Source organism: Oxyura jamaicensis, chromosome 6 (genome assembly GCF_011077185.1).
Source record: "Oxyura jamaicensis isolate SHBP4307 breed ruddy duck chromosome 6, BPBGC_Ojam_1.0, whole genome shotgun sequence".
Classification (NCBI taxonomy): domain Eukaryota; kingdom Metazoa; phylum Chordata; class Aves; order Anseriformes; family Anatidae; genus Oxyura; species Oxyura jamaicensis.
In genome coordinates this window covers 16,024,108-16,043,908 of record NC_048898.1, presented here as the reverse complement: position 1 = coordinate 16,043,908, position 19,801 = coordinate 16,024,108, and the positions used below count along the sequence as shown (strand labels likewise).

Below are 19,801 nucleotides of genomic sequence, written 5' to 3'. Positions count from 1 at the left end.
ATTACAATAGATTTTAAAATAGACACAAAACACTAAGTGCACTTCCCACAGTAGTTAGTTGCATACAGGTGACAATAATAAAGATTTTCCAGAGAAAGGAGTGTAATTGTCAGGACAGTCCTACCTTCATGCCTTCTTGGGACCTAGATCTCGATCTTGAGTAACTATATGGAAAAGAGTAACCCTTCCAGGCCTGCTGAAGCCTTTGATATACTTTGCCATTGCGTTGTTCTGGTGTAGGTAACTTGGCTGACTGACTGCCAGCTACTGGACAAGAGATTTGATCTAAATCCTCACGTGTTACTAGCAAACAGACTTATTTCAAAGCCACATGCTCTAGGGTGGGATTTCATGGCACCAGTGCCAAGGGGAAGCCGCTCTGAGGACGTCCCCCTGGCTCGCCGGGGCGGGTGACTAAGGGCCAGGTGTGACGGCAACGCCTCCCTCACGCAGCCCCCGCGCAAGGCGCTCTGCGCCCCTGTGGCACCGCTGCCCGCCGCTTACCTCTCCGCCGCTCCGAGGGAGGACGGCACATACCGCGGCCTTCGGTAACGCGGGGCGAGCCTGCACGGACGGAAAAAGGGGTCCTGGGTTAGCAGGGTCGGCACCGCCGCGATCCGCTTGCCCGGTCTGGGGCGCGGCGGCCCTGCCCGCGGACAGCGGGGCGGGCCCGGTGCCGGGGGCGGGGCGGTCACCGCCTGGCCCCACAGCCTCCATTTTGCGGGGCGGCTGCGGGACAGAGGCCGGCGGCTCCGCGGCTTCCCTCAGGTGAGGTGGCGGGGGGGGGGTGGGACACGGGTAGCTGCCGAGACTCGCGCGTCCCCCGCCCTCAGCAGCCCGGCCCGGCCCCAGGAGGGCTCGGGATCAGCCCCCCTGACCCCGCAGCACGTTGGGGCTGGACCCCGGGGAGATCCCAGCCTCCGGGGCTCGGCAGGGCAAGAAGCCGGCCCGCCCCACAGCCCCGCTCTCCTCATGAGAGGTAACCAGAGCGACTGATACCTGCAGCCGTGCCTCGCCGCGCTCAGGGAGCTGCAGCCCCCCCGGCGAGAGCCCGCAGAGCTCCGTGACCGCCCTGCCCCGGGCGGGCGGCGGCTCCCGGCCCCTAGGGCAGGGCAGGGCAGGGTAGGGCGGCCCCCAGCGGGTTCTTTAAAGGTGTCGGGGGCGGGTTCGGGGCTGACTGGAGCCCCCTGCCCTGCCCGGCCCTGTCCCCACCCCTCCTGTCCCCACCCCTCCTGTCCCCACCCCGGGGCCTCCTCCGCCCGCCCAGTGTTGCACAGCCAGCGCCCCCGCCCCGCCAAAACAACCAAAAAGCACAAAAAATTGGAATGCGTGGGGTCGGCTGGGCCTGCAGCTTGCAGAGAGCCCCAGAGGGCCCGAGGCAGTCCGGCTGTGCAAGTCATAACGGCCCCTGCTCTGCCCCGGGGCGCTTAGGTGCTGTGAGGGAGGCCGTGAGCTAGGGAAGCAGTGTTTGTTATTAAGTACTTGGTGTCGTGTAAGGGAATTCATTTATCTCCTATGGGATGTGGATATGCGGAAAGCTGTTTCTGTATGTACTGCTGGCTGGTCGCAGTAAGTTCTTCAGAGACTCTGGAAGCTGAGGTCTGAGGCGAGTCTCAAACCCCCACATAGCACTCAAGCTGTTATCCAGAATGATCAAGGAAACTGACAAAAACTTTGTCGTTCTTCTGAGTTACAAACACAAAATAAGAAATAGGGATGGGGTCTGGGTAGAGGGGGATGATTAAATGAAACACTGCCATTCCCGGAAGAATTTGTGTTACAAATTATCTAAGTCCTAGAAAAGGAACTGAAACAGCGAAAGTAAGGAAAGTGTTAAGCAGTTTTACAGTGTGCTGTTTGTCATAGGTGTACACAGCTGGTTCATGTGCTGATCAAAAACACCATGTTGGATTGAAAATGAAATGCTGGAAAATGATATCTGAAGTTTCTGCCAGAATACATTTAATAGCAAATCAAAGTCACAGCTGAAAAAATAAATTCATTCTCAAATAAATATCTTACCAATAAATCTAAAATCTGGTATATTTTAATATGGATAAAAGATTATTGGCTCCAATTTACATACAAAAACAGCTGTCAAAACAGCTGACCTGCAGTCACCAGCTGTTGATTTTGCATTATGAAAAGCAAAGAAAGTAATACGGGGGAAATGATATTGTGCACACCTTCAGGTTTTACCGGCTTTATGTTACTGTCTTGCGAACAGTGTAACTTCAATTGAATTATATGAAGCTGATTTTTTTTTATTATTTTTAATATTCAGTTTTGCTGACAGTATTTTCCTCTAAGCGAAGAGTGTAACTGAAATCCAGAGGAAGTGTTGCTACTCTTGTTCCTGAATAGAATTACAGTTGGTGTTTAAGTAACAGAAATACCAGAAGAAATGCGTTGTTGAGAGCCAGAATTAAAAGTCAACTCAAATAGCTGTCAGTAATAAATACTGTATGGGTACTGGTTTAAGGAGTTTCCCCTTAGGGAAACAAATAGCAATTAGTAGTGTTTATGATCAAAGCGTAGATTCACAAGTACACCTCGTGCCATTCTTCCCCCCTTTATTTACTTAAAAAGACCCTCTAAAAGATGATCCCCCTTTATCAGTAGGAGACTGCATAGCTGTACTTTTCTACGAGTTTGTTTTGGCTCTTATTTGAACTAACTTGCTCTAAGTTTTAATGTTTTCCACATTAAATCTAAGACACTTCAGGTAGTAAGTTCTTGTGCAATTAATGGTACGATGCAGTAAGAATACAGCTTTCATAACCATTTGTTTTAGCCAACAAATACCTAGAAACATGAATAGTCATTAACTGTATTACATTCGTATTTATATCCAATTTCCTTTGATTTATGCAGCTAAGGTACTACCTTATAAACATGCAGGGAGTAACTCCCAGTCCCTGATCAGGGAATCTGACTCGTTAGCATTAACAGGATTTTTTCCCCTGCCATTAGATGATTAGTAGTGTGGATAATGACCTCGAAACTCCCTATCCAACTGGTTGGGGACATGGTCGATGATCTCTGTCCTGTTCTGCTTCTACTCCCCAAATCTCTCTATTAAAAATGGGACTAAAATAAATAGCTATTACCAGGAAACAGAAACGCAAATGAAGTAATGCTGAGGGATTACAAATGATGTGTGGGGGTAATCGGGGAGTATGTTGTAAGCTGAACTCATGCCTGGATGCTTCCTCATTTCGGTGTTCTATATGAGCATGAGGGCGATAGTATTAAAGTAAGAAACAAACGTAATTCTATCAGCATAAAGTATTTGTAGAAGCCAAATTCACTCTTCTGTTCGTAAATTCTAAATAGCTGTTTACTTTATTTTTAAACAATTTTAAAAACCAAAACAGATCCCCCCCTTCCCAGCCCAGGCAGTTCTTACACACGTGATGATGTGCATGGGTCACTGTGGAGCTGCTGTGAAGGTGGCTTTTGTGCGGGAATCTCCCCCTCCGGCAGGTTCCCCGCCTCTTTCCCTCTACAGCGACCTTTTTGCAAGACAGGAATGTCTCACGGAGGCATTGTTGGCAGAATAGTCAATGAAAGACTAAAAGGCATGCATGCTCAAAACCAGGCACCTTTGTAACTTCTTTTGTCTGACTTTTTCCTCCCAGTTTTTGGCATGGTTTATCTGTAAGTTTGTATTATGCTAATAGCTTTTTTTAACTCTCTTTTCCAACCTTAATGATTCAAAAACATTTAGATTATAAACCTCCATTTATAGAGTTTTCTTTCTTATCCTTAAATACTCATTTTAGATTAAAATTTAGATCTTTGCAAACCGTTTTCATGGTGCACTGACCAGCATCTGGTGCAGTTTAATTTTAAAGGATGTCCCATGTCATCACCACCAGAGAGTCTGAGTCACTATGCTTTACAGGAGTCAGACAAATGTGGAATTTTGAAAGAGACTTAAAGGTCAAAGTAATTGAGTTGCAATTGCTCGACCACCATGGGCCTCCCATGCTTGAGCTTGTCATTAACATGTGCATAATGATACTGTCCTGCTGTCATACCTTTAATAGGTAGCATATTTTTTTGTGTTATTTTTAGCTAAATCACTTTATTTGATCTTTTAAATCATTGCTCTGTATTTAGCAGTGCATACACATAAGAATAGCCAAAAGCAGGTAACAGTTGACCACATTTCTAACAAATGATCCTTTTCGCTGGGATAAATAAGGAACTACTCTCCTCACAAGAACTATTCCTGTGAATGGGGGAGTGCAGGCTGACAGGAGAAATGCTTGATGCGTTAGAGAACTGAGACCTACTTTAGCCTGACTCTTCTGTCTCTATTCTGGCAAAGGCTCAGCCCCCATATGCTGGCACTTCAAGGTCTGAAAACTCTATTTCAGAATTATTTTGGAGTCAGGTCTCTTACCATGTGTCAATATCTATCTGACCCTAATTAAGGATAGCAGTTAATTACGAAGTTGATGATGGTTCTCTTTGGAATCCTGCTTGCTGCTGTCATGTGTATGAAAAAAGGAAAGGTTTTGTGGTTTAGTAGCTGACAAGTACTCTTAGCAATACTGAATGTGCTAAGCATGTTGTTCAAGTGATGTCACAGGTAATTAGCCAGCAAATAGCTACTACAAATTCATCTATAGTGCCTGACAAAATATATTTTTTTCCAGAATGTCATACCCAGGCTATCCCCCTTCTGGCTACCCTGGTTTCCCTGGCTATCCTGTAAGTATGGCTGTTAAATGTGCTGCACTTCTAACGGATTTATGTGCTGTCAGTACCCCTTCTTACTGTGCTGTGTGTGTAAATAGTAGCTGTTGGTCCATATAAAGTATTTGCTATAGATTATGGTCTTTGTTGTCATCCACATATCCGTCCCCATGTGAGACTCTATACTTGTCTCATATGAATTCCAAGAAGGAAGTTTATGACCTATTTTTTTAATATTGCTTGTTGTTCCAGAAGGGTTTTTGGTCAGTTGCTTGGTTCTGTTCTGGTCTGTTACCTTGGTCTTGTGAGTTTTTTTTTTATCTCTCTCTATAGCTAACTATCTCAGCAAATAGTTTTTTGAAGTATCAGTAGTTCTTACATAAATAGAAGGGTCTTTAGGTACAGGATCAGAGGTATTGTCTGAACCAGTCTCTACAAAATAATGTGTGTACCAGTATCCCAGTATTTACAGAGATGCTGAGCAAACTTAAGTGACTATTATGTTCAGGAAGAATAAAGCTGCTGAGCAATCCAAGCTCAAGTATGCAGCTTTCATATGACACCAAATAAATATTTTTCTGAGAATACAGGACACAGTAGCTTGACTTTGACCCCCCAGTCCTTCAGCCACAGTAGTTTGTTCCACCTTCAGCTCATGACTGAACAGACTATACATTCCAACAAAACACAGGAGGCTGGAATTTATCAGGTGTGGCTGATACTGCAGTGTTTTTGATACAACAATATCATTTTTTGATGCCTGCATCACTTTTCAAAGCTAGATGCAGCTGTATGCTTTTGTTAGTACAGTGCTGATAATGTGATTGTGGGAATTTTATATGGTTTGTTTTATGTTGTACTGAACTAGACTTAAGGATGGAGCTCACTGTATCCCACTAGAATCTGAAAAGCTCTAAAGCTGTAATTTATCCTGCTTGCCACTCCATTGTACAATCTTTTTTTTTTTTTTTAATTTATTATTTTTTTTTTTTTTAGCTAGCATCTAAAATGTAGCCAACATCCATGTAGTGGATGAATTTTAAAAGACCCTTTAAATGCTAGATGACTCATTCTAGGTTTTCTGGTCTTACTGATGATGCCCAAAGCAATAACCTGTGCAAAAAATCAATACGAAAAATTTTCTTCTGTAATGGCCATCCCAGCAGGGCTTTTGGGGATTCTAACTTTGGATTTGTGAATTTAAATCCCATTAAAATCTTTTTGTTGAGTCTGGCTGAGAAAGGTTAAATTACTGCTATGGAAGAGGATCTCACTGTACTATGGGCACAGTAATCTGGGGCTAAGAAATCTTGGAGCAACCAAACCCGAGGAAAACATTTGAGGTAGACTTTATTATTTTGCTTTTCATGTGTTTTCTGTACTCAAGAATGGGTTTGTACTTTATGTAATGTGTGGCTCACCCTTCTATTGTTAGTAAGGACTGTTTCCAGTAAGTATCAAGTCCATATGGTACGTGTTATAAAGCTGATATTAAACACCTGGTTTTTAAGAGCAAGAGAACCCATCCAGAAGGCCCGCACCCACACTTAGGAGCAGCAGCAGCATTCCCTAAGAGCTAAATCTAATCACAGCATTATATACACAGACATTTTGAGAGTTTTTACTCTAGCATCCTGATAACAGGCATACAGAGATCTTGGGTTTTGCGTTTCAGCCAACTGGGCAGGAGTCTGTCTATCCGCCAGCTGGTCAGTACACCTACCCTGCAGGATACCCCCCGGCAGGAGGAGGGACCTACCCTGCAGCACCACCGAATGCTGGGTATCCAGGGGCAGCAGGCTATCCTGCCCAAGGAGGATACCCTGGAGCTCCCCAGGCTGGAGGAATGCCATCTTACCCTGGAGGTAAGGTCCTTTGTTACAGTACCACTTGGGAGTTATTTCTGTTGTAACTGTTCTTTGTGCTTGGTGGAGGTAGTAATGAAAAGCAGCTTTGTTCAGTGATCAATTTAGGCAGCAGCGGTTAGACAGCCAGACAGATTGCTATCTGGCATCAATACTTGCATGCTTAGAGCAGGGCCTTGATACCTCTGGGTTTCGGGCCACTGCGCAGACAGAGAGAAAAGAAAATTAATCTCTTGCATAGCTCTGTTCAATGGCCTGGCTCCTGTTGTACCAGAAATCATTTACAAAATGTCGTGTGCTATAATCTGCCATCTTCTCTTAGCCCCTGCAGGCCCTGGGTTTGGTGTGCCTCCTGCTGGCCCTGCCTTTGGTGGCTATCCCCAGCCTCCTGTCCAAAGCTATGGTGGAGGTGGACCAGCGCAAATTCCAGGTACGTGGGTGTTTCCCTGCCATATGTTAAGATCCTAGAAGCATCCAAAGTTAAACCAGGAGAGCCCAAGACAGGTAGCAACAAAATAGGCCCTTATCTTTGCTACTTTTGGCTACTGAGGTTTGTATGCTGTACGCATCCTACCACCTTTCTTGACAAGACCAGTAAAGAGCAGATGAGAACCATCTGTATATGTTACATCCAAAAGGGACGGCTGCCACTGATTAATGATCATGATGTGGTCATTTAGGTGCTTTTCCTTCTTCAAACTGCAAGTATTTGACCAGAACTGTGAAATCCAGAGGCAACATTCAACAAGTATCTAGCTGCTCTGTTAATCTCAAAGAAATGGATGTGTTTTTCAGGTACCGAGCAGCTCTGTGTTCATGGTGATCCTGGGCATTGTGGGGGAAGTGGAAAGGAGATTGCACACCATTGTTTAAAAAAAGTGCAGTTTTTTTCATACTTCGAGTAGTCAGTTACCATTAAGAACATTTTTAACCTAGAACATGTCGGTTGTGGTTGCAAGAAATTCAGAGCAGCAAAACCTGTCTTTTAACGACTGTTTCACTGATTCTAACAACTAAGCTGCTGTTAAAAAAAATAACTGTACATGTACTATGGATAAAAATAAACTTTTAATATAATAAATGTAGTTGTAACATAGGTATTCACCGTGCTTTTGATCACGAAATGAGATTCCTTCAGTTCTTTTTGCACCAATGAATTCTCAGTATTTATTGTTAATATGTTAGACATTTTAACAGAGTAATACAACTTTGAAAGAGAGCACAGGACATGCATTCTTCATTGGCATGGCCTATGTTGACTTTTGTTAAGAATAGCAATATTTAATAAGGAGAGATCCTTCCAGCTCCCACACCACCAGTAAATTTAGTATTTTTAGAATTCCCTTGCTAGTGTATGTACCAGAATGCTTCTGTGATTACTTCTTCCCATTGTTCCCAAGGGCAAGAACTTCAGTTACTGATCATTAAAAGTACTGTTCCTTAGCAAACAGGTTTTGTGCAGTGACAGACCTGTAACTTACCAGGTCTGTAAGTGGTTTTATTTTCAGATTAGATAGCATTTGCATAATAAGAAACATAATGAATTCATTGTATCTTGTTCTTTAATTCATTTTCAATAGACTATTCCGGTGGACAAGCACCATCACCAATGCCTGGTCTGGTATGTGTTGTATCCTCTTCTATAAGCAACCTTAAAGTGGCTTGTGTATTTTTTCACCTTGCTGTTACTGGGGTAAAGCAGTGTTTTTACAACTGGTTGTGTGGCAGAGCAGTAGGGAGGGGGACTGAATATGATCTGGGGATGTGTCATAGAGGAAAGGGCATAGGATGGCTGAAAATGTATTTTGATGTTAGCATTACACATTGTTCAGTAACAATTGTTCAATAATTGTTCTTGTCCATAATGCAAGGAAGAACTGCTTTGAGAGGCAGTTTTGGGCAAGGGGAAACAAGCAATTCAGTCCTGAATATCACTGTCACTCACTGCAACATTTGGGTCCTCCATGATGTTATTTTAGAGGGACACTGTGCTAAAGGCAAAAAAGAAAAAAAAAAATAGTACCGATCTTAGCCCTTGGCCACACAGAAAAGTAATTTGTTGCCATTGCTTTCAATAGGATTCAGATTTACTCCTCTGTAATCTGAAAACAATTAAATTTAAACAGATTTGCATACGGGCATTTTAATACAGCTTTTCTCAATGAGTTTGATACGAAAGGGTATAAGCTGGTCCTATATTCTCAAATAGTTTAAATGTTAACAAACTGTCCTTTACCGTAAAAGATGCTTTTGCAGATGAAGTTAATATACAGAGTGCATCAAGAGTTCCCAGATACGTTCAGAACACAATCCAAACAAAACCGTAACACTGTACCTGTGTATACTCATCATGTAGATCTTCATCCATACCACTGTGTAAAGGCATTGATGGGCCAAAGCTGTTGAACATAATTAAATGCCATCCTGCTTCTGGGTTAGAAAAAATGGTGAACTAATGAACCATTCTGTGATTTCTCCTAAAGCATTGACTCCAAAGTTGTGATTTTAATTTTGATTTATATTGTGCAGGACAGCTAGTTAAACACGGCTCTTTTTTTTTTTTCAGCCTGCAGCAACAGTTCAATATACCCAGGGCACAATTCAAGCTGCTCCGAACTTTGATGCTAACAGGGATGCAGAAATTCTGCGCAAAGCTATGAAGGGGTTTGGTAAGTAAGCAACAGCTCTTTATATTTCTGTTTGGCTAAATTAAGGCTATTTGCTCCTTTTCTTCAGTTTTTACTTAACCGTATTAATCTTTTTCCTCCATCTTCTCAAAAGTCACACTTCCAAAATGACTTGGGCAATTTAATAGACTAAGATATATAGAAAATTAGGTAATTTGACCTAATTGATATTCATGCATGTATTAGGTAACTATGCCCAAACTGGGGATTATAAAATGCATACTGTCAGAAGGATTACCACATGGATTCTATGATTCCATTCTATGATTAAGCTCATACATTGCCTTTCTATGTTCAAGGAACTGATGAGCAGGCGATCATCGATGTTGTAGCTAACCGCTCCAATGACCAAAGGCAAAAAATCAAGATAGCCTTCAAGACTATGTATGGCAAGGTATGTTCACTACCTTTTTGAATCCGGAAACAACAACAAAAAAACCCACAAACTTTCAACTGCTGCTATAACTGTCTGATTGCATTTTAGTCCTGGGGAGTGGTTTGGGGTGCTTTTTAAATGCACCTCTTTTGGTTAACTTTTTTTGTTGCATACCAGGATTATTAGATAAGAAAATAATCAAGCATAAATGTTTATGTATTAGTCTGAAAATATTAAGTTTTTTATGTGCACAAACAAGCTCAAAAATCTTTTTTTTTTTTTTTTTTTCACTCATAAGAAACAAACTGAGAAATTGGTTGAGAATTGTTGGTGATTCAACATCAAGGGCTTAGCTTGCTAGAGTAATTCAGCACCATGCCATTATTACACTAACTGTGCTCACTTTAAAGATACAGGCTGGTACCTAACTACCGTTTCCTCCTTTATGATCCATAAGGGAAGGTTCCTTTTCAAGTCAAGACAAGACAGTGCTGCAAACAATTGCTTTCAAGTGATCTAATTTCTGTGCTTTCTGCTGCGGTGAAATCTTACATTCTTATCTGCTCAGTAGCACTGCTTTGAAAGAATTGGCTTCTTCCCCCACCAGGCTGAACTTGTATCTTCGGATAAGGTACTTCTGCAAGAGGTAGGACTTGTAGGCTTGGAATATTTGGTGCAAGAAGGAACTGAATTCAGGCCTCCTTCCTCAGCAAGCTCTCCTATCACCGTAGAGTTACAGATGTGTAATGCTATGTATTTTGCCAGTGTTTTAAAAGAAAGGAGTGATGTCTGTGCTTTGTAGGGAATGGTAAGGATTCTCAGAATAGGGATAACAATGTCCTGTAGCAAACAGGAGCACAAAAAGATCATCCACTGCTCAAAGTGGATGACTTGGGATAAGTTTGTGCCACTTGAACAGTGTCACAAAGTATTTTCTAGCCCCCATACTATATAACTACTCAATTTTTATATTTATAATTGGACAGGATTTAATTAAAGATCTGAAGTCTGAGTTAAGTGGAAATGTGGAAGAATTGATTCTAGCACTCTTCATGCCTAGCACGTATTATGATGCCTGGAGCTTACGTCATGCAATGAAGGTATGGTTCTCCTCTGAACAAAAAATAGTTTAAAACCATCTTAAAATGCTCATCTAAGGGAACAGAATTCCTGATCCCTGCATTATTGAAAAATCCTGTGGTGGAAAGCAAATTTAGGGACTGGGGCTTAAAATTATGTTCTGCTTTATGCCCCAGTATTGACCAATTTCTGCAGGATCGGCCAATTTGCAGCAGATGTACAGCAGGGGATGAAATGTTGCGGGATGGAATTTTGCTCTCTGCCACTCTCTTGGTCATTCTTTTTGCTAGAATGTATTAAGAGCCAGGGTGCTTTCAAACTAACCACTGTTTAAATTGAAGTTTATGTACCTCTCCTTGCTGGGAACAAGCCACTGGTACAAAAAGATATTTTTGGATTATCCCAGGTTTTTTAACAGGAAAAAAATGAAAGAATATTTTCTTAAGATCAGGTGGTACATGCATTTGTTCAGATGTTAAGGCTGCACTGGAGGTTAGCTAATCTAGTTAGATTAAACTTTTCATTCAAGTAAACTGATATGTCCAGCTCACCTGAATTGCTTTTATTTGAGTTGTAGCAGCTAGCAGGTGCCTGATTATTGGAAACAAGTCACTTAACCCATGTATGATGCAGAGCTCCAGAGAATATGGAGCACAAACAAAGATCTGGCTTTAGTAGAGGCAGAAAACACTCAAACATTTTTTTAAAATTTATATTACAATACTGTTTAGAAGTCTTACATAGCTCTTCCCCTATCTAATCCTTGAATAGAGATGACCATGCCAATAAAATCTGACTGTACGCAGAACCCACAGTTAACTTCTATCCTGAGGAGAAGGAAGCATCTATGAAAAGTTCCTGATGGTACTCCGTGTGACGAAGCAGCCACATTTGGAATGGGGAACACACTTGTACACTGATCAAGATAGGATTTATATGCATACGATAACCCTTAAAGCAAGAGATAAGGCTCTGTCTTCCTCCAATATGTTCCCACAATAATGTTGCCAAATAACTTCTTCATTTTCTTCCTAAACCTTTTTCCTTTTACCTTTGGCTGATGTCACCATTGCGGATGTTCAGTTTTGGGGTATTTCTTAAGCCAGTGCAGAATTTAATGTTTTGGAAATCTTAATGCCTTTTTAAGTAAGCATACAGTAAACTTGGTGCTTTCACACTGCAAGAATACCGTTCTTACAGTGTAGATTGTATTGAGTTTTAAAGTAACAGATAACTGCTTTTTCCCCCCCCACAGTTGAACAAAACAAAGTAGGTGCTGTTTTGCAGTTATACCTTCTTTTCCTCTCCTTACAGGGAGCAGGCACTCAGGAGAGAGTGCTGATTGAGATCCTTTGCACAAGGACAAACCAGGAAATACGAGACATAGTGAACTGCTATAGGTCAGAATTTGGAAGGGATATCGAACAAGACATCAGAGCAGACACTTCTGGACACTTTGAACGATTACTTATATCTATGTGCCAAGTGAGCTTGAATTTTTCTTTCTTATTTTGTTAAGATATAGGTATACGCTCTTTGATGCATATGTTTGTAATAGCTCCATAAATGAATTGCCGGTGCATGCTTAGCTAGAGCTAGGTTTTGTTAGAAGTTAGCCCTAGGCTACTAATATATTCACTAATGATAAGGCACTTCAGCCCCTCCTAAAGGAAGAGTTGTTTCCTATCTGTATGATGAGCTGAGTGACTGAGGGACTTACTTGAGTACCCTATTCACCTAAACAAAATCATTTGGGTAATATTGATAGGATAATCTTTATGGTAGATAAAATGTCTGTGAGAATCCCCCCAAACAAGCCTAGAGGCACTGTAAATCAAAACTTACCTCCCAAGTCACAGATTACCTCCCTTCAGATAGCTAGAAGGCTGCTTGTATCATTAATAGGGCTCTTTTTTTGTGTTGAAGAACAGTAATTTGCAGTTTAGGAAGAAATACATAGTAAATGTAACTTCCCACATTTTTGTGATAAATCTGCCTATTTGCTGTTAGAATTTCTATGACTATCTTGTTTGCTTCTACCTTTACGAGAGTTCAGCTATTCAGTAGGTATTAGGATTACAAAGTCAAAACCCACAAGAAAGCAAAGCTTGAGAAGCTCATGCTAATTTTTATTTTGATAAATCCAGTACTTTACAGTAACTGACAACCACATAATTTAAATATTAACTGCTACAGACACAACAGTATTTAAGAGCATGTATTTAGCCTACTCAGCCAGTATATTTAGCAGTATCCATCCATGCACTGTGCAGCAAAAAAACAAATCCCAAAGCACATAAAATGTCACATAAGCCCTACTTGACATGTAACAACTATACTAAGTGCTTTTTAGAGACATTCATACTTGAAATTAGCAAACTCTAAATATAATAGAAAGCCTGAGATATTTCAGGTGTGCATATTCGGTAAGATAATTCATTAGTTCGTTTGGGAAGATTCTTTGCAACTTGAAGCCTAGAAACAAATCAAGAGAAAACTTACATTATTAAGTAAAATAGAGAATTGATTATACCTCCTGAAAAAGGCTAGAACTATGAGATGGTATTGATAGGCAAAATTATGTGCCAGTATATATACAGTATATCTACAGCTTAAACCAAACCCTACAGGTATGAGTTTTGGGCCACTTTTCTATTTTCTGCTTACAAGAATTATTAAACCAAGAAGTAACTTTAAAGCAATGTAATGTGTTTCAAACTGGTATTACTCTTTCTACTTCAGGCTTTGGAGATACGTGTGCGGGGTCTATACTTCAAGCAATTAAAGCATTGCCTTCTCCATGTAACTATGATATCCGCTATCTTTGCTTTTAGGGGAATCGGGATGAGAATCAAAATGTGGATTATCAAAAAGCTCAAGAAGATGCTCAGCGCCTTTACCAAGCAGGAGAAGGAAGACTTGGGACTGATGAATCATGCTTTAATATGGTTCTGGCAAGCAGAAGTTTTCCCCAATTAAAAGCAACAGTTGAGGCATACTCCAGGGTAGGAGTTCTTCACTGATTTCAAATGAGTTTGCACAGCATTTTTTGAATCAAGGTTCCACTTGTTGTTGCATTTCACTATCCACATGTTAATCTCATTTATTTGTAGATTGCTAATCGTGATTTGTTAAGCAGCATCGATCGAGAATTTTCTGGAAATGTGGAGCGTGGCTTGAAGGCTATTTGTAAGTGCTATGTTCTTCCCTCTTCTTATCCCTTGGCAATAAAACCTTCTAAATATAATTGAAGAAGAACCCAATTCAGCACTGCCCATATGGCAAATGAATACACAGTCTGAGACTCCACTGATATAAAAGTAACTTCAATTACTCAAATTACTCACTATGCACTTATATTGGAGAAAGTAAGCATCTAGCTTGAAAAAGTCAGTTTGAAATGAGGAAGGTTACATAGAAACTACTTGCCACTTTTCTGGAAAGGCATGTAACTACACAGAAACAGGGCTCAATGTTTAGAACTGGCGGTTCTGTGTCAGCAGTCTGCAGAATTATGTGAGTACCAGTGTAACAGAGCCGTGGTGCTGGCTGTGTGGCACCTCAGCACAGACAGCTGAACCACCCCCACACATGATCGCAGAACCAACAAGAGCCTCCTTTAGGCACAGTTCCCTTTCCAGTTCTCTTCTCCACCATCACCTACTCCAAAAAGTTCAGCATTTTCTAAAGAAAATGTCACCAAAACAGAAGAGCTGTTTTGAATTCATTATCCCTGTTGAGTTACTGTACTAAAGCACTACAAATTTATCATGATTCGCTGTTAGTGAGAACCAGTATGATTTACTGCTAATGAAACAAGTACTCCACACACCAGTCCCACCAATGCTTATAAATTGACTGCATTTCTGCAGCCATAACCATTAAAACATATTGTATTAAACAAAATCTTCCCAGATAATATTCTACTAAAGAGTTCTACAGGAAAAATTCACCTTTGAAATAATGTAAAATAAAGACTTGTCTTTGAGAAAGAATAAACTAACTGAAACAAGATCAATTCCACAACTACTTGAGAATGAGAACTTTTTACCTTTGTACTTTTCGTTAGTGAGACTGTAGCAGTGGACCACAAGTTGAATACCTCATATCCTAGTACCAGCTATCCAAATAAAAGATCTGTTTATAGATTTGGTAATTAAGGTTTCAGCCAGCTTTCAAAAGCACTTCCAGGCAAGTTAACTGGTAATAACCATAACTTTTCTTGTGAAGGATTAACTGATTTGTTCAGATACAAAATAAACTCAGCTTTATAAAGCAGTTCCTGTCATCTACAGTATTGAATCTTTATCGATATCTACCTCTAACTGTCTACAGCATAAATTTTGACTTAATCATGCTAGGTATCACCATACAGCATACTATACTGGAACTAATCCTAAAAATATACTTTATTGCAGTGCAATGTGCTTTAAATCGCCCGGCCTTTTTTGCAGAAAGACTTTATTATTCTATGAAAGGAGCTGGCACAGATGATTCTACTCTCATCAGGATTATAGTCACTCGCAGCGAGGTAAGAAACTTTCTCCTCTGTAGACCTCACATGTAGTGAAAAGCTCTCTACTCTAGCCAGCCTTCTTTGTAGTCCCTCCTTCACAGCTGTAGAAATCACATACTGTAATGAAGCTTTTATCTGGTTCAGATGTGGATGAACAAAGCAATTGGTTTTAAAGCCATGTTTCATACAGTAATTTAATTACCTCCAGCTAAATAGTCATGTAGACTACACGTCTACTTTCCTAAATGTGGTTGCCTGTCTCTGTAGCAGAAAAGCCTCTCAACTCCAAAGGTTCAACTGTATAAAGTAAGGATACTACAGTCCTAGCAAAGTTAGGCAAGGTTCTCAGGTTGCCCAGAGAGTTGCAGAAGTGTTCAGGGCTAGATTGGATGGGGCAATGAGCAACCTGGTCTAGTGGGAGGTGTCCCTGCCAATGGGGGGTTGGAATTAGATGGTCTTTAAGGTCGCTTCCAACCCAAACCAGTCTGTGATTCTGTGAAAGCAAGGATCAACTGTTAAGACTACTTTAGGAGCTGCTTATCTGTCTGTAGAAGGAACTGATGGCTTGTATGATGTGCAGAGTTAATCAGTTGCACATTGCACCCTTGGCTGGTATTCTATAGTCTGTGGGGGAGATAGGGGAAACCGTCTAAGAGTTCAAATCATGCACTATGTTTAAGCTTTGTGCTTTTTTTTTCTTTGCAGATTGATCTCGTGCAAATTAAACAGGTGTTCACACAAATGTATCAGAAGACTTTGCCTTCAATGATATCAAGCGATACAAGTGGTGATTACAGGCGTTTGCTACTGGCAATTGTTGGTCAATAGAAGAGGATTATCTGTTCGTTGGTTTTCTTTTTTAAAACAAACTGGAGGACATGTAACATGCTTTATGCAGACACTGACCCCTTGTGCGTAAAAGAATAATTTTAAACTTTATATAATCAAATATGCCTTCTTGGTGATTTAATAAGCTTTTTGCACTTACCCTTGCCTTAATTTACAGCACATAATATTCTTTATTATATAATAAAAGATATATCTTGTCTATTAGCCCTAAGTCTTAGTTCTTTTCACTCAGACAAAACCACCTCTCTCCTGCCAAACTCCTGCATAATTAGACTTCCTTGAAAAATCTAAATTTAACTGCTGAACTAACTGGATTGCAAAAAAGCCTGAGGCGATGATGTAAAGCATTTTACAAAAACCCAGCCAGGTTCTCTAACAAAAGCCCTCTTTAAAGTCCTTTCGTGCTAATGTTAAAAAACAAGTGCTCAGTTTAAGTCACATTACACTAATAGTTTAAGCACCTAAGCAGAATTTGACTGTACTCCCCTATTTAAGTTCTTAAGTTAATTATGTTTAGCAGTTAGTTATGATTGTGATTAAGGCAGAAAAAAAATAAAATCTAATCTAATTTTGAAGAACCACCTTGTAAAGGAGTGGGTTAAACTGTTTTTTAATTGTTCAGTAATTTGCTATAAGTAAATGCTACACTGCAGAACATGTGTAAGTTCAACCTGGGAGTGACAGCAACACAGACGATACAAGTGACTATGTGGATGGTTTCATAGGATTAAAAAAACAAACAGCTTTGACAGTACATTTGTGTTTTTTTTTTTAGAAAGCCACAGCAAATATGTCCCCAGGTAGCTGTGAAGTCCAGCACCTAGCACTGTATTTCCTAACATTTCTAAGCAATGCTTTATCAAGTAAAAAAATAAAAATAAAAAAAAATGAACCTCACACAAACAGAAAAGCTCTATTTTTGTTAGCCCTCAAACAGAATTAGCTAGTGCAAGTAGAGTTGATTCTAATAGGGGAAACCTTTCACTCATGCACACCAAGTACATAAAGTTTTTTGCAAAGCAATAGCAGACACAAAGTCTACTATACAAAAACCTCAAGGTTATATAAGTTTACTATATAAAAACCTCACTTATATAAAATACTCCGCAATCTAAATCTGACTTTAAATGTTTTCTGGTATTACACTTAGAAACACAGTCCAATTAAAAATTTCTGAGCCAGATCAAAGCTAAATAATCCAAATGTGAACAATATAGAGAAGCTGATTTGGGGAGACTAAAGGACATTCCAATGTGTATTACTTTCATCATCACTGCTGCAAGTATCCACTATGAGATATAAGTATATATATATATACACACACATTATATATAATTATATATAAAAACATATATATATATTATTATATATATACATACATTTTATATATATCTGTCAATAGGCTTCCAAGCATGACCAAGACTCTCATGAGCTTTGGTTCTGGTTTCTGTACTCATGAGCAAACTTCCTTACATGTGAAGAAACTCTGCATTTAATAATTAAAGCATACTGATGCACCTGCAACTTTTCATGCAACTCAAGTATCCCCACGAAATTGTCATGCAAAGCAGAATGTTGATTAACTCTGGGTCATACATCCTGTTACTACAAGAAAATGAACAGATGAAGAGACTTCTATGTCCTAATGCCATTCACATGTTTTATGGCAAGAAGTTATTTTCCTTACAAGCTACTAATAAAGAATTATTAAATGGGTAATAATAATTGAATGAAGAGATGGCAAGAGAAGAATGAACAACGCTATGAAGAATACTACCTATCCTGCCTCTGAAAGAGCCTTATTTTTACATATAACTATCATAATAGTGTTTCAAGATTAAACATGAGAAAAAAAGAAAGCCATTTATGACACTATGCCTCTTAAAAACTGTTCAGACTCAAACCAGGAGTCTACCTCAAAGCAAAAAGCATCCCCAATCCTGACTACTTGTCTTTTTGCTAAAAAGGCCAATCTTCTTCACAATTATGTTTTTCAATTTCATAATTTGGAATTTAATTAGCTTTGAAAGGAAAGCTATTATTTCACACTAAGTAATTTCAGATGGTGAGGTTATGTTCACCATTTAATTAAATGTAAGCAGAGTATGTAAATTAGGCTGATCTTCCTCGTTTGGCTCACCAGGTGGCAGCAAGCTTCTCGACAGCATGAAGTCCTGTTTTAGCATGACCCCAGAACACCATACGCAAAACACATTCTGTACTTTAAGGTCCGCTTTTCAGTTTCACTAAAATGCATTTAGATTTCTCAGAGCAGCCGGAACACCTCCCCCCAATCCCCAGCCATCTCTGAATCCCCGCTGCAGGTCGCAGCACTACAGGTGCTGTCCAGCCGTGCTTTGCTACTTGCATCCTTCAGCTCACAAATCTATCTTCCAAGCGTTCTGCCCTTCCTATCCAAGAACAGACTAATGTCACACTTTTCCCCCATTTAAAACACTGAAAGCAGAAAACAAATGAAGCAAAACTACTTACGGTTTTCTGGGAGGGAGGATACTTTTTTTTTTTTTTTTTTTTTTTTCTCGTCAACAATACAAGAATTAGAGACAGCTGCAGGCTCCACCTTTCAGAAACACAGTAGCAAAAAATGAGTACTTACTTCCTAAACAGAGAAAGCCCCCAGACACAATCCTGTCACCTGAGGGCTTGCTTAAAGGGCAACATGGAAAATACACAGCACAAGAGAAGAGGCTGACAAAAATTGCCCAGAAATCTTCCTTTACTACACCTCTGTCTTCATACCTGTCAAAAACTACTCATACAACTGATTACTGTTGGGGAATCAGAGCACTGACTGCTGGACAAGAAGCTGTTCTCTCCAACTGCTGTGAGCTCCTTCCACACAGAGACTGAATTTGTATTTTCTCTGCATACACAATTCCAGCTAGTCAGAATAGTAATGGGAACTAAGATCTGAGTATCAAATCATGGATATACAGTCTTGTGAGGCTGAGACATTTTCATTAGTCCTTACAAGGAGGAAGATACCATCATAACGTTTGCCATATAAAACCTCAGTGGCACTTCAATAGCACACATTTGGTCTGCTCTAACACGGCATCACACAGACTGTACAGATCACTAGTATGGAGGTTGTCTCATAAAAAACAAACAAACAAACAAACAAACAAAAAAAACTTACCATTTTTTGACTTGATCTTCTGCACACAAACTTTGAGAATAGTTTCCAATCAGAACACATCTGCAATAAAGTAAAACCAGACATTAAAATCCCACTAGTGTCACTTTTTTTCATCTTCATTCTTATCCTGCTCAGCAGCTTGCCCTACATACTTCAAAGACAATATACCAAGAAGACTAAACTGTGCTGACTCTCAAAACAAACAGCCCCCCCCACCCAAGCAGTCCCAACACACTTCACTAGTGTCTTGAACACTTAGTCAAAGCAACAAACAAGATGTGGCTGTGCTTCACAGCCTCTCTATAAACAACTAACACTGCTCTTACAACTCTACAAACTAACAATGGATGTCCAGTCTAGCACACACAAATGTTCAGGTGCTTAATATATGAGAAAGAACTCAAAAAAAAAAAAAAAAAAAAGGAAAAAAAAAGTAGGAGAAACATCTTAATTAAATAGCATTGATGGTAAACTAGTTCTTTGCAAGCTAAATCTCACCTCTTAGGCTGTATTTTCAACAGCTTAGATTTTGAACAGTATTTCATTTCAAAACAATTTTCA

General features: G+C 40.1%; 2 protein-coding genes across 3 annotated transcripts in view; one reads left to right on the top strand and one right to left on the bottom strand.

Moving 5' to 3' along the window:
- The first annotated feature begins 632 nt into the window (after positions 1 to 632).
- Positions 633 to 16,658, top strand: ANXA7 (annexin A7). Of its 2 annotated transcripts, XM_035330565.1 has the most exons (13): positions 633 to 768; positions 4,668 to 4,722; positions 6,383 to 6,572; positions 6,895 to 7,002; positions 8,153 to 8,193; positions 9,139 to 9,241; positions 9,559 to 9,653; positions 10,622 to 10,735; positions 12,030 to 12,200; positions 13,550 to 13,720; positions 13,829 to 13,904; positions 15,134 to 15,246; positions 15,937 to 16,284. In XM_035330565.1, exons 2-13 carry the CDS (start codon positions 4,669 to 4,671, stop codon positions 16,057 to 16,059), a joined length of 1,359 nt encoding a protein of 452 aa, XP_035186456.1. In that variant the 5' UTR covers positions 633 to 768; position 4,668; the 3' UTR covers positions 16,060 to 16,284. The 2 variants fall into 2 exon arrangements, with proteins under 2 accessions (XP_035186456.1, XP_035186457.1); XM_035330566.1 differs by lacking the exons at positions 633 to 768; positions 4,668 to 4,722 and adding an exon at positions 5,952 to 6,050 and having other exon boundaries at positions 15,937 to 16,658.
- Positions 16,659 to 18,612: 1,954 nt separating this feature from the next.
- PPP3CB (protein phosphatase 3 catalytic subunit beta) overlaps positions 18,613 to 19,801 on the bottom strand; it is a 46,690-nt gene continuing 45,501 nt past the window's right edge. Inside the window, exons 14-15 of the mRNA XM_035330563.1 lie at positions 19,241 to 19,300; positions 18,613 to 18,661 (exon numbers count right to left, since the gene is read on the bottom strand). Coding sequence (XP_035186454.1) covers positions 19,290 to 19,300 — 11 coding nt within the window. The 3' untranslated portion in view covers positions 18,613 to 18,661; positions 19,241 to 19,289. The remainder of the gene's footprint in view (positions 18,662 to 19,240; positions 19,301 to 19,801) is intronic.

Bases quoted from the DNA above. Each gene is read 5' to 3' on its own strand.
- ANXA7 (XM_035330565.1), top strand. From the start codon at position 4,669: ATGTCATACCCAGGCTATCCCCCTTCTGGCTACCCTGGTTTCCCTGGC. The intron at 13,905-15,133 runs GTAAGTGCTATG...ACTTTATTGCAG, and splicing joins GCGTGGCTTGAAGGCTATTT to TGCAATGTGCTTTAAATCGC. The intron at 15,247-15,936 runs GTAAGAAACTTT...TTTTCTTTGCAG, and splicing joins TTATAGTCACTCGCAGCGAG to ATTGATCTCGTGCAAATTAA.